This window comes from Petromyzon marinus, chromosome 17, assembly GCF_048934315.1.
Source record: "Petromyzon marinus isolate PM22_M1 ecotype Great Lakes invasive population chromosome 17, UKy_Petmar_22M1.pri1.0, whole genome shotgun sequence".
Taxonomy (NCBI): Eukaryota; Metazoa; Chordata; class Hyperoartia; order Petromyzontiformes; family Petromyzontidae; genus Petromyzon; species Petromyzon marinus.
Window position 1 is genome coordinate 21,784,015 of NC_133683.1, and position 15,223 is coordinate 21,799,237.

Genomic DNA, 15,223 nt, shown 5'->3' on the forward strand with positions numbered 1-15,223 from the left:
ATCGGGTTTTAAACGTTGTCCCCATGCCAGCAATAGCAGCAAGTCTCACGCAATTGTCGTCCCTTCCATATTTCCATCTTGCAGTGCTGCATAGTCGAGGTCAAACAGCCCTTGGATTTCCCGATTTCCTTGTGAGGAGAAGTGGCCCACTGACAAGTCGTCTCTGACTAACAAAGGTTTTAGAAGCGATGTAACATTCTGTGCAGGATTCGTTCATATTTCACGTTAGGTTCATGAAACCCAACACTCGGCAAATTAAAACCTCGGGAAAACCACAACACTGTAATTGTACTTTTAGAACGGTGACTTTTTAAAAATGGTACAATTACTTTACAACAGAAACAATGTCGTTACATGTGTAACAATCATGTTAATACTGTAGCTATGATTAGTGTTGTATTGGTTATAATAAATTACATTGCAGTAGTTATGATTTAAGCTGTAATACATGTTGTGTAATACACTAGTGATAATAGTATAGGGTTAAAAGTAATAGTGTAATGTAGTCATAACAGTAATACTGCAGTTGTTAGGATAGCTATACTGTATTGTTATAGAAAATATTTAGAATTATAATACATCAAGTGCCCTGTAGATACGACATTAACAATATAGTGGTTGTCCTGGATATACCGTAGTGATTATACTGCAGTTCTTTGAACAGTAAATGTAATCATAACACATTAGAGCTCTAAAACAGGTACATTTGCAGTGCTTGTAACAGCCATACTGGGACTATCCTAAACGTGCCTATAACTATAATAGGAGCATCCTACTGCAGCTATAACAGTAGTACCATATAGCAGTATTACTCATCTTCTTTGGTTCTTTCGGTAAAGTCACGTAGAATGAGAATAAAATAATAAATTGATTAATTACACTGCAGTTAGTATAACACGCACTTTGGCTATCATACCGATATCAAAGTCGTTACAATAGTAACAACTACTGTAACTACAACACCTCAGCGGATATAAGTTAAAGTGGAATGGCGAATCACGGTGCAGTACGGAACACTGCCGCAGTTACAATAGTAACTATAATACCGTATAACAATGTACTGTACAGTAGTTATAACATAAGTATTGTATAGATGTAACATTGTTTGTATCGTGAGGAACTGCAGTGCTCTTAACGGCCACACCGCGCTCGTTATAAAGCAATTTTAACAGCAGTCATTGCGGAGAGCGACAACACGGTACAGTACGAACACTTTATTGGCCATGCAGTAGTGCAGTTATTCTAACATTAACCATAACTAGTCGTATTATATCGTTTACAGGATATAAATGCAATGTTATTATTCGCAAATGTCTTCATTTTTTTGATACTTGTTCACCACCGCCAATGGGTCATCATCATCACCACCCAAGCATTTTCTGTACAACTTCTAATTATTGTAAGGCTCGAAATACCCAAGCAAGTGACACTGTCGCGTTCACAACAATCACAACAGCTTGCGGTAACGACAACGCAGCTGTGACACTTAACGATAATAACGATATCAAAGTTACTCTAAGGACACACAGTAAGCGCCCCCCATCCCACACCTGTAGTTGTTAACAGCAGCGCCGTTCGTGGCTGATTATAAGAGTCGCAACGCTGCAGTGCGCGCGCACAACACCCAACGCAGCTAACGACACCGGTGACTGTAACCACTGTAACAACACTTAGGTTCAACTTCTTTCGCGCAAGTGCGTACGTAGCCAACCGTGGTAATCGGGAGGACGCCGGCAACAACACGAACAGCAGCAGTAGCACAGCAGCGGTGGCACCAGCAAAGCCGCTCGCTGCGCGACACAATCGCAATGTGCGCGTACAGCGGACGAATCCGAAAAGCTCTGAAGCGCTTTGTCGCCCATGACGGTACGCACCTTGTACACGTCCCCGTAGGTGCCGCTGCCAACTCTCTGAATGAGCTCGAAGTCATCGTGCGGATTCTTCTTCGATATTTCCAAACTCCCAGACACCTTCGACGTCATATTTAATTTTTTTTTACTTTACAGATCTTTTCTTTTTCGCTCACACACAACAACACGAACGCTTCGTAGTCCCGTGCGTCGTTGTTTGTTATTTGCTCGCTGCCTCTTGTTCGATAGCTTAACGCGCGGGAGGGGAGCGAGAAAATAAAAAAAAGACGCCGCCGCACGTCCCCAGCCGAGCGTCGAGCGCCACCAACTTTGTTAAAGTGTTCCTGACGTCACTTCCGTCCCCCGCGGGGGGGTGGCGGGCAACGGGGCGTGGTCACCCAGCGTCACGTGTTATGCGGTCATTTGCATATTCCGGGTTTATTTATTTCGCGCGGCTGGGTTGGTGGTGGGGAATCTTGATGAGCTGTGAAGCTCTTTACATAATGGGGGGGGGAGGGGGTTAGATCACGTGACTATATAAATATATAAATGTGCCGTTAAACCCGCCACCACCCGACACAGCCAATCAGTTTGGGGTTTCGATTTGAAGCTTTCGTGACTGCAAGGATTCATCTTCTTTGGTTCTTTCGGTAAAGTCATCACGTAGAATGATAATAAAATAATAAAATAACACGATAACATTCTCACGACGTTTCGGCCACAACGCAAGCGGCCGTCTTCAGGTACAGAACTGTCTGTACCTTTACACCTGAAGACGGCCGCTTGCGTTGTGGCCGAAACGTCGTGAGAATTTTATTGTGTTATTTTATTATCTTATTCTCATTCTACGTGGTGACTTTACCCAATAGAACCAAAGAAGATAGTTTGGGGTTGTCACGTCGACAGAACGCGCCAACAAGTCGCTACTAGCGCGCAGGGTGCGTTTGTAGCCCCGCGACGTCGTCAACATTTGTACTTACGGGTTCTCTTTTATGGCTAAACCTACCTACTGCCTGTCAAACTGTGATGCTCTTTCCTCACAGATGTGTGCAGGACGTTACAACAAAGAGCGATACAAAACAACGGAGCACCGTGGCAGTCAGACTGATGCTCCTGTTGTTGTGGAGTGGCGACTCATGCACAGCCAGCTGTGGCTCTAGGGTTTGGTGTTACGTGTTATTTGTGTAGTTTATTGTAAAAAATTCGGTCACAGTCCCTATGATCACTGTTACGTTGCATTTATGGCTTTATTTTTTGTGATTTCGAAAAGTTTTTTTGGTTTGGCCATGTTTATTGTAGTACGGAGTTAGACTGATGGCCTAAATCTTAGTTGTCTTGTGGTTGTTGTTGTTTGACTTGCATCCCACTGGGATTTTTTGCACACAGCGTTGGTGTACGGTGCTATTTCAGGAATATTTTGATGTTTTTTTCCTGGATTTTCTGTTTTACACAGTCACATAGTCACTTTAAGATGTTTTCTTGTTCATGTTTTTGTATGTTGCGGTTGCACCCGATTCAAGAGCCGAATGGCTCACAGGGCTATACCAAAATAAATGAAACTGAAACTGCACTCTGATGTTGTAGGAGAAAACATTTATTAAAAGTCTATTTAATTAAGTAGAACGTGTTGTCTCTATTTAAAGTTGCGCATTTTGATGTGACGTCACATTTCTCACCCCCCCCCCTCGTCACAAATGGCTGACCCCCCCCCAGGTGCGTGACGTCATTTATGGACGGCCCCTTAACAATTAACAAATATATGCAACAGCACAAATAACGCTAAAAGTCAACATCCGTCAATAACACTGTGGCCTTCAAATGGAAAAAAATATAATAGGCGACGTTTCGGGCAATGGACCTTCTCCATAGCACATACATTAATACTTTACATATATCATGCAAGTAAAGAATTCATAAATAATGGCCTTCATCTTTGGCTATTCATAGGGGCCCTTACACGAAACGTTGCCTACGTGCTGATGATTTTGTCGCTGTTTGTGCAGCGGCGTCGTCACCACCACGAAATAAATAATAATAATGTCAACGTCATTGAGTGAACGTGTCAGGTTAAAGTACAAAAAAACGTTATTTTGTATAACCATGCGAGAATTCAAACGAAGAGGATGAGGTCTCAATTAGAATCATCACCTGGGTCACCGAAACGTCAAAACAAATCGCATGAAAAACTCCGGACGGCCCCACAAGCAAGCGAACAGAAAGCAGCAGCAAAAATAACCACGTGACAAAATAAATATAAAACAGTGGATGCACAGAACAATAAACATGTTACATTAAAAAAAACATTCAGAGTCAAATTAAGTTACAAACCCATTAACAAGTTAGATTGAGGGTGACTATTGGACTACAATAGTATGTAAACAGACGAGGACATATGCCGAATGCTAACTGCAAGTCAAAGAACAGACAGCTTAGCAATGCATTGTGATGTAAAAGGAAGCGTAACAAAGGACAAGTTTTAAGGCAATGGAATTGCGGGTGTTTGTCAATCCACTGCTAGATGAAGGCCTCTTCCACGCCATGTGGGTTAGTTAGTTTGACCAAAGCTCTGCAATAGATGTAAACTTCACGTCGAAAGGTGCCATAGTAACGTGTCCTGCCCAAGGCCACTTACTTATCTCAACGATCAATATAATGAATCTAACCTGCGCATGTTCTCTACAAAATTAAATTGCCACGTAAATAATTCAACCTAATGTGGTCAGGTTGATTGATGTTCCAGCACTTACTGATTCACTGCAGTCACTTCGCTCACCTGCGGTCAGTCCCCCCCCTCCCCCCCGTATCACTCTTCTATAGCTACTACAGTGGTTACCGTTCGCGTGAGTTTCACTCACCGATTCCTCCACCCATGCTGAGAACTACCAGACTGACTATTTGTCTCATCCACACTCTGTTCAACCACCACACTGCAGGCCACAACAACAACACACTCGCCCACTCACTCATTCACTCACGTACCCACTCACCCACTCACTCACCACACTGCAGGTCACAACAACAACACACTCACCCACTCACTCATTCACTCACGTACCCACTCACCCACTCACTCACCACACTGCAGGTCATAACAACAACACACTCACCCACTCATTCACTCACGTACCCACTCACCACACTGCAGGTCACAACAACAACACACCCACTCACTCATTCACTCACGTACCCACTCACCCACTCACTCACCACACTGCAGGTCACAACAACAACACACTCACTCACTCATTCACTCACGTACCCACTCACCCACTCACTCACCACACTGCAGGTCATAACAACAACACACTCACCCACTCATTCACTCACGTACCCACTCACCACACTGCAGGTCACAACAACAACACACCCACTCACTCATTCACTCACGTACCCACTCACCCACTCACTCACCACACTGCAGGTCACAACAACAACACACTCACTCATTCACTCACGTACCCACTCACCCACTCACTCACCACACTGCAGGTCACAACAACAACACACTCACTCATTCACTCACCTACCCACTCACTCACCACACTGCAGGTCACAACAACAACACACTCACTCACTCATTCACTCACGTACCCACTCACCCACTCACTCACCACACTGCAGGTCACAACAACAACACACTCACTCATTCACTCACGTACCCACTCACCCACTCACTCACCACACTGCAGGCCACAACAACAACACACTCACCCACTCACTCATTCACCACACTGCAGGTCACAACAACAACACACTCACCCACTCATTCACTCACGTACCCACTCACTCATTCACTCACGTACCCACTCACCCACTCACTCACCACACTGCAGGCCACAACAACAACACACTCACCCACTCACTCACTCATTCACTCACGTACCCACTCACCCACTCACTCACCACACTGCAGGTCACAACAACAACATACTCACTCACTCATTCACTCACGTACCCACTCACTCACCACACTGCAGGTCACAACAACAACACACTCACCCACTCACTCATTCACTCACGTACCCACTCACCCACTCACTCACCACACTGCAGGTCACAACAACAACACACTCACCCACTCACTCATTCACTCACGTACCCACTCACCCAATCACTCACTCACCACACTGCAGGTCACAACAACAGCACACTCACCCACTCATTCACTCACGTACCCACTCACTCATTCACTCACGTACCCACTCACCCACTCACTCACCACACTGCAGGTCACAACAACAACACACTCACTCATTCACTCATTCACTCACGTACCCACTCACCCACTCACTCACCACACTGAAGGCCACAACAACAACACACTCACCCACTCACTCATTCACCACACTGCAGGTCACAACAACAACAACACACTCACCCACTCACTCATTCACTCACGTACCCACTCACCCAATCACTCACCACACTGCAGGTCACAACAACAACACACTCACTCACCCACTCATTCACTCACGTACCCACTCACCCACTCACTCACCACACTGCAGGTCACAACAACAACAACACACTCACCCACTCACTCATTCACTCACGTACCCACTCACCCACTCACTCACCACACTGCAGGTCACAACAACAACACACTCACCCACTCACTCACTCATTCACTCACGTACCCACTCACCCACTCACTCACCACACTGCAGGTCACAACAACAACACACTCACCCACTCACTCATTCACTCACGTACCCACTCACTCACTCACCACACTGCAGGTCACAACAACAACACTCACCCACTCATTAACTCACGTACCCACTCACTCATTCACTCACCACACTGCAGGTCACAACAACAACACACTCACCCACTCATTCACTCATTCACTCACGTACCCACTCACCCACTCACTCACCACACTGCAGGTCACAACAACAACACACTCACCCACTCACTCATTCACTCACGTACCCACTCACCCACTCACTCACCACACTGCAGGTCACAACAACAACACACTCACCCACTCATTCACTCATTCACTCACGTACCCACTCACCCACTCACTCACCACACTGCAGGTCACAACAACAACAAAAATGCTCGACGTTGCCTGTTCCCCAGCTCTTTCAATCTTCCTCAATTCAGTAAAACGTGCTGACTCTATCACTTGCAACGTTGACGGCGCCGTTTGTTGTCCAGCAACTGCGTTTAAACAATATACATTGTACATTCCCAGACAAATGCATGCCGACAAGCAATTCAGAATCCCTGCATGTGTGTTATCGTTGATAGAGCTTCAAACTCGTTGGTCAGTTCGAGACATCCACTTTAACAGATGTTGGGCTGTTAATTCCCTATTTAGTTGTATGGCTCTAATACGGTATTCATTGAATTTGCATTCCCGTATTAATCCAATGCTGGATGAAGGATCCCCCACGCCAGTCATGGGAGTTGTTTTAGCATACTTCACCAGACTGGTCATGGTGGCTTAATGAAGGCCAAGTGGGGGGCGGGGGGGGGTTATGATATCACTCACCACTGATGCTCACCATAGCCGGGAATGGAACTCGCTGAATTCTTATCGCATTGCACCAACCCATAGGGTATGAGGAATCAATTTCCAAGAGTATAATAACAAGGCTTTGCTATCCTGATGATTCTTAATGAAAGTGAAACCATATATAATTGGTTCGCAGCTGCCTTATATTGTGCAATAATTTGCACTTATTAGGTACCTTTCAATATGTCTCAACGATCGTAAAGTGATGCAGTTATGCCTTTACTTAAAGATAATTTAACATATTCATAGCCATGTAGGGGGCAATAATAGCCCATACAGATCATATTTAGCCTAAAAGGGTTCTTTAAAAAGGAAGAAACTCAGAGTAGTTATCAGCAGGCCCGATTAATTTTAAAACAGCTATAAAAGAGTTTATCCAGGTGTATTTTTTTGGGGAACAAGCCACAAACAGCGTTTTGTTTGGACCAAAGTATTGCAGCGGCAATGCAACGCACGTGCGCCCCCTACGGTGTGCACCGTGTCCCACTGAACGTTATCACTGTGCTGGCTCACGTCCAGAATGACCATAAGGGAGGAATAGTGCTATTGCAGGATGCCCCTCGCCCCCCGTTGTGGGATAAGTGATATAAGCGGGAAGCCTTCATACAGCGGCGGATAGGCAATGCCTGATAATAATGATGACGGTAAGGCTCAAAACGTAATGTTTAATATAACATAAACAAGTTAGCGCACATATTTCAATGGGCCACAAGAGTCTTCAGTCTTAATATATCCCATGGATGGTGATAGTTCTGCAAAACAAGAACCACATTGATATTTCTAGTATAGTCTTTTTTAATGCGGAATCAGTGGTAAAGTGGCTTGCACACTGCGAGAGGAAACGTGTGACCGGCAGTACGATTCCAGGCAATTGCTAACGGTGGCGAATGATGTCTGAGCCTATCATTTAGGCCCTCCTATCACTCACCAATCTGCATTGGCCAATATGGTGAAGTATGGACAACACAAACCACATGACCGACATCGCAGCATCAATCAACAAGGTGAATTGACAAAGAGCTGAACGTCATGATTTCCCACTTTTTGCAGTTGGTTGTTTCATTGGTATGTACAACAGTGCTTTATAGAACATATAATAACACTGAGGCACCGCGATGGCAGTGGTGCACAAACAGCAAAAAAACGGAACAAAATGCGTCATTAAATGCTGCCGTCAAAGGAAAAAAATATATAATAGGCAACGTTGCTGGCGCCAAGAAGGGTCATTGCCTGAAACGTCGTGTTTTGCATATTCAGTGCGAGAGCAGTGTTGTTGACGAATGCGTTGAGTTTGATCACTTTATATGAATGACTATGGCACACAATTTAAAATCTAACACAACACAGCAAACAAATTGGAAGGCCTGCCATAAAACAATCTTTATTTCCCTTTCAACAAAACATACAAAACACGGCGCACCTTTAAAAAAATGTATTGTCTAAATCAATGTTGCAAGCCCTTAATAAAACAGCTTAAAATAACCGAGACTGCATCCAGTGTCTTTTAAAAAAAGGGTAAAGTGACATTGCATTTTCTAATGTCATGAACAAACATGTGAAGATGTGATATACATTCTGGTCAAATCTGGCTTGACAGTTATGGTTAATGTATTATGCACCCAGAGGGGCATACCAATCTCTGGTGTTTGGACAGTGTTGAGTATGAAAATAACGATTACATTAATGTTCACATGTAGCATGGTAACCGCTACACAGAGTAACATGATGCAGATTCCCATTTGGGTGTTTTTGTACTTCGAGAGTTATGTTACATATATGAGTATGGTATTTCATCAGAGGGCAAGTTAATCAAAATCCATTGTGTTAATGTCCTATGCTGCAATGTCTCGGCTCGTCGTTTCAATCAAAGCACGCTCACCAGCGTGGTAAAACGCAGTCATATAACCACCACGACCCGCGAGGCATGGCGAGACCCTCATCCAGCAGTAGATTTGACAAAATGGCTATACTTGTACACATATGCAAACCGCAATATACAAAACTTCCTCCACTGACATACAAGTCACGGGCTGGCCAAGGCAGAATCACGTTTCAAGTTCAATTGTTGCGCCACCTTTTTACAGGTAACCCTAATAAGGTGCCTATCACTTGACCCCGTTAAGGTTTGATTTATACATGTATATATATAAAAATGTATTTTGGTAATGTGTATATAAATTACCAAAATACAAGGTAAGTTTCAGTAAGGAGCACAAAACGTTTTATTTTTAAAATATATTAACCTGAACCACAATGATTCATTATTGATTTTTGGGCCAAATAGCCACGCGTGAGTAAAATGCCAGTGTCTGTCGTGCACCCTCCTCCACCCGACACAGGTAAACAAATTAAGTTGTCACTTGGACAAACATGCCAATTTTTTATTGTCAGCACACTCGGGGTGTGTTGGAGGACACTCCTCACATTTAACAAATTACGCCACTTAACCCAAAACTCGAATATGAATCATATTGGCGATGAAAGCCCTACGTAATTAAAAAAGCCTTTATTTTTTCTTTCCAATAGAATTTATTTTACAAGATACATTGCCAGGGACAATCAATGGCTATCTTGCTGCAGCAAAAGGGAACTGTGTATTTTCCTAAAACCAATTGCTGGGTTTCAGTTCATCTTTTTTTCAATAAGTTCCTGTTTATTCACGTGAAAATCATTCGGAAACGCAATCGGGGAGATAATATATACACATCCTTAAACGTATCCCACCTTCAAGCTGCATACATTTTTTTATGGCGTACTGTATCATATATATTATTGGTTCTTTCGGTAAAGTCACGTAGAAGGGAAGCAATAAAATAATAAAATAATAAACGTTAACGTTTTTAAAAAACGCCACTTTTTTCAAATTTTCTTGCTGTGGTTTTCACACCTGATGATTGCTTGTGTTGCAGTCGAAACGTCGTGAGAATTTTTTTGTTTTATATTTTTATTATTTTATTGTTTCCCTTCTACGTGGTGACTTTACCTAAAGAACCAAGAATATGGATCCCTGCAGTCACGAACGCTTTAAATTGAAATGTATCATATATGTTTAGCTTTTTTTGAATAAATGCACTGAGCACAGAGTGAAGAGGTTTTAAATTCATGATGGATTTCCTCCATTTACAATAATGCTTCCATAAAATCAGCGAGTATAAGAACAGTACGGTACATGGACGTGCGCTAACAGTAGCCCTCAAAGTTCAATAATTCTGAATTAAAGACATTTTTATTCAAATAAGTAATTTCTCCTACTCTTGCATGGAAACCCAGTGTATGATTGCGTGGGGAGCAATATAGCAGTTTAACGCGTAAGCTTTCGTGACCAATATCATCCATAACACAGGTTTTTTTGGGGGTTAGATCGCGTAAAAAAACAGCTGTATTATGTAAATACAGCCGTGTTATTTATTACAAACACCACGACCTGGACTCAAAGCCAGAAAATCTCAATCAAGATTTGGGCAGCGTGTTCAGTCCGTGTGAGTCCTCGCGCCCGCCGTTCACAAGTTAAAACATCCTACAATCGGTCACTATATTCACGACACACTTGGCTGGGAAGCAATCACTTCCTTCCCCCTTTCTCTCCCGACGGGATGCACCGCTCATCACGGTGGCTGCCCCCCCCCCCACCCATCTAACGGCAGGCACTTCATTCATGGGGGAACGGCCCACTCAGCTGTTGGCTTTCTGGCTCAAATGAGAGGGGCAGTGTGTCCTGGTTGAGCGGGATTTTCAGCCTGGATAGTGCCTGGATGTGCGGCCACCATGCATACGGCTGTTGTAGGGATGATTGTGGGTCTAAGTTGTCAACAGAGGGCGGTGCAACAAAAACATAATGAATGTACGGCAATGTCATTTGCTCCGCGCCTTCGCCAACCCCCGCAACTCACCGGCATGGTGAAGTATGGGTCAGATGCCCCCCCCCCACCATAACCCAAACAGCGTGGGGAGGTCCTCATCCAGCAGTGGATTGACAAAACATCTGCGTATGCACGTACGTCGCGTATTGCCTTGTGGGGAGTTCGGTCCATAAATTAGGTGTTTGGTTGTGTAAAGTATTACCCACGGTTAATGAGTAACTGCCAATTACCTTTTCAACTTTAGCCGTGACGTCACCATGTTGGTGGTCTACACTTAGCGAAGGGGTGTCGTAGAATAATTTGCGAACACACATAATACAGACACGGTTTACAGCAACTCAGCACGATTTACAGCAACCTCCACTTTTGGAAGTCTACAAATTCCGTCTGGGTTTTCATTTTTTCTTTGAGGTGGAATGTAGAAAGGCAATGGTAAAGGTGCGGCCCTGCAATTCATCGCTCGCACAAACTCTGCCAGGAGGACACTCAAGAGTGTCCCCCTCTGGAGGGAATTTGGCCTTCTCTTCCACGGCGGCCAAGACATCTGGGAGTAGGTGGGAGTACATCCACAGTTCCTTATCGCGTCTTAATTTATTTAGCGCCTTCACTAAGGCGCCGAAGAAAGGATTCGCTGTTTGTACAGCGGAATAGTGCGATGAGATGAGTTGATGAGGATGGTAGTCCATGATGACTACGATGTGTGAAACAAACGATGATGAGAGTGACAATGAGTGGTTCATGATGAGTGAGAGTGGTTCATGATGAGTGAGTGTGGTTCATGATGAGTGAGAGTGGTTCATGATGAGTGAGTGTGGTTCATGATGAGTGAGAGTGGTTCATGATGAGTGTGGTTCATGATGAGTGAGAGTGATTCATGATGAGTGAGAGTGATTCACGATGAGTGAGAGTGATTCATGATGAGTGAGAGTGATTTATGATGAGTGAGAGTGATTCATGATGAGTGAGAGTGGTTCATGATGAGTGAGTGTGGTTAATGATGAGTGAGAGTGGTTAATGATGAGTGAGAGTGGTTAATGATGAGTGAGAGTGATTCATGATGAGCGAGAGTGGTTAATGATGAGTGAGAGTGGTTAATGATGAGTGAGAGTGGTTCATGATGAGTGAGAGTGATTCATGATGAGTGAGTGTGGTTCATGATGAGTGAGAGTGATTCATGATGAGTGAGTGTGGTTCATGATGAGTGAGAGTGATTCATGATGAGTGAGAGTGGTTCATGATGAGTGAGAGTGGTTCATGATGAGTGAGAGTGATTCATGATGAGTGAGAGTGATTCATGATGAGTGAGAGTGGTTAATGATGAGTGAGAGTGGTTCATGATGAGTGAGAGTGATTCATGATGAGTGAGTGTGGTTCATGATGAGTGAGAGTGATTCATGATGAGTGAGAGTGGTTCATGATGAGTGACAGTGATTCATGATGAGTGAGAGTGGTTCATGATGAGTGAGAGTGATTCATGATGAGTGAGAGTGATTCATGATGAGTGAGAGTGATTCATGATGAGTGAGAGTGGTTCATGATGAGTGAGAGTGATTCATGATGAGTGAGAGTGCTTCATGATGAGTGAAAGTGATAAATGGGTAGGGGGAAGTTGGGAATGATGGAGAACGGAGGGGAAGAGGAGTTTGGGTAAGTGAGGGAAAGTCGGTGAGTGTTGAGAGAAGAACGACACACGACCTGCCAATCAACTAACTGTGGGTTACCCATCTATCGTGTGGGTGGACAGAGGTGGGAGAGGGGCGGGGGGGGGAGCAGATTTAAGAGACTTGCCTTCTTTCTACTGCCCGTTACCATGTGAGGAGATCCAAATGGTGACCTCTGGATTTGAATCAAAGCGTGCTAGCCATTATGCCATGGCAGTATGCCTCAGGTGACATGTACAGGTGAATGGAGTCGCTGCAATGCAACAGCAGCCCTCTGCTATCACCGTCAGCGCTCTCTCCATCAGAAAGGCACATTCTGTCCAAGCAGAGCCCCAGGAGAACCGGTGTGACGACAGCTCAGCACTGGTGCAGCATTTCGATTTAAAGCTTTCGTGACTGCAGTGATTCATCTTCTTTGGTTCTTTCGGTAAAGTCACGTAGAATGAGAATAAAATAATAAATTGATAAAATAAAATAACACAATAATATTCTCACGACGTTTCGGCCACAACCTCCAGCGCTGTCCTACCAGACAGTCTCGTCCCTTCACCTGATGAAGGCCGCTTGTGTGGTGGCCGAAACGTCGTGAGAATATTATTGTGTTATTTTATTTTATCAATTTATTATTTTATTCTCATTCTACGTGACTTTACCGAAAGAACCAAAGAAGATGGTGCAGCATTGTCATCATCAACGGCATCGCCTTCGCGTTCGACAGTAGAACCCGACCATCGAACCTTCCGGTTTCAACCCTCCACGCCGCCAATGGTCGATCGTCAACGAGAATCAGGACCGGGAATGGCCGATGTGGCCACCTGACGCACAAACGGCGCGTCAAAGATTCGGCGGCCTGCGAGTGGTACAGCCACGAATCCCAAACCATCGACCGCAGCGTGAACACTCCGCCACTGCCGCTGCTGCTGCCTTCACTCCTTTAAAGGAGGAGCGGCTCAAGATCCGCTCTGCGTCTAAACAGACAATTGAGTGGCTAACAAATCTAACATTACATCTTTAATCCGCTGTTATTAATCCACACGAAAGAAGATCACCTTGACATTACGACTGTGAGATGAATCCACGGACACGTGTCTCCTGAGACTTGAAAACGCGAGGCGGAGTGTAAAGACTCCCAAAACGGAAGCCACGAGCCGACAATGGAATAATAATAATTTATACGTGCAGTACCCTACACAAGATATACTTTACAGTACCCGTATGTACATTTTTACACAGTGAGTGGTGGCATTTGTGATTGCAGTGTACACTGTTTTGAAAACTCTTCATTCCATTAAGTCAAAACACACGCAGATTTCCACCTTGGACCTTCACTGAGCGAAACACAAAAATGATCGCGGAGCAATTTGTTGCGTGAGTGTTTGTCACACAGCGCTGCATGGCTCCCCGCAGTCGAGAAAGTCCTCAATGCGCAGGTTTCCAATCCCCAGGGCCCGGCTTGGCGTGTTGCTCCGTGGTCGGCTGACGGGCGGATCCGCAAAGCGCACGGTCGAGCTTTGAACACAAACGTTCAATATCATCATCATCATCACCATCGCTATGGGTGGGACTGATATAAGCGCAGCTCTGATCACACCATCGCTGCTGGAAGGGCCTCGCCTAGACGAAGTTATTTAAAGCGCATCTAGAGGCTAATTTGCCTTCTCCTCGTGCAAGACATGCCAATCCACGGTGGTATACCCATTTATACTCCCGGGTGGAAAGAGGCAGTGGGACGCCGAGAGACCAAATGGAAAAGGTGACCTGTGGATTGCGAGTGCAGTGTGCAAACTATTGCACCACGGCAACATCCACTGTTATGAGTGTGACATCACATTTTCCGTGATCAACTGATTATAATTTTGTATTACTTTCTTTCAATTTGATTCCGATCGTGCTATGGGCATCATGTAATGAGACAAATGCTATCGCAGAAATAATTGTGGCATCGTTTCAAGTAACCTTTTATCTTAACACTAAAGGGTGTACTTCCCCACACAGCCTGAAAACATGTTTCGTCACGTGGCAGTCAAAGCAATGTTTTTCAATTCTCAGGCCCAGAATTTTACCAATTAAGTACTAAACTAATTTGATGATGATGGGGATTTTTGTGTAGTTATTGATTATTGGGCTGGTGCCTTCAACTCACTAAAGCAGAGAGCATGGTCTAAGCACAGGTGGCTAGAACTTGAATTTGAGTTCAGGTTTACAGCGATGCTGGCTCAGTACTCTGCCTGGCTGATAATTCAATTGAAGTGCCAGGGAATGTATGTACGTATGTTGAACTTCTTTCGCGCCGTACGTAGCTAATCGTGCTGATCGGAATGATAG

General features: G+C 44.5%; 2 protein-coding genes across 2 annotated transcripts in view; both read right to left on the reverse strand.

Annotated features, from left to right (window-relative positions):
• Positions 1-2,210, reverse strand: part of LOC116943167 (mitogen-activated protein kinase kinase kinase kinase 5-like) — an 81,773-nt gene extending 79,563 nt beyond the window's left edge. The window contains exon 1 of the mRNA XM_032955773.2: positions 1,875-2,210. Within this exon, the coding sequence (XP_032811664.2) occupies positions 1,875-1,982 (108 nt within the window). The 5' untranslated portion in view covers positions 1,983-2,210. The remainder of the gene's footprint in view (positions 1-1,874) is intronic.
• A 6,522-nt stretch (positions 2,211-8,732) lies between these two features.
• Positions 8,733-15,223, reverse strand: part of ARHGEF33 (Rho guanine nucleotide exchange factor 33) — a 34,902-nt gene continuing 28,411 nt past the window's right edge. Inside the window, exon 7 of the mRNA XM_032955772.2 lies at positions 8,733-14,407. Within this exon, the coding sequence (XP_032811663.2) occupies positions 14,278-14,407 (130 nt within the window). The 3' untranslated portion in view covers positions 8,733-14,277. The remainder of the gene's footprint in view (positions 14,408-15,223) is intronic.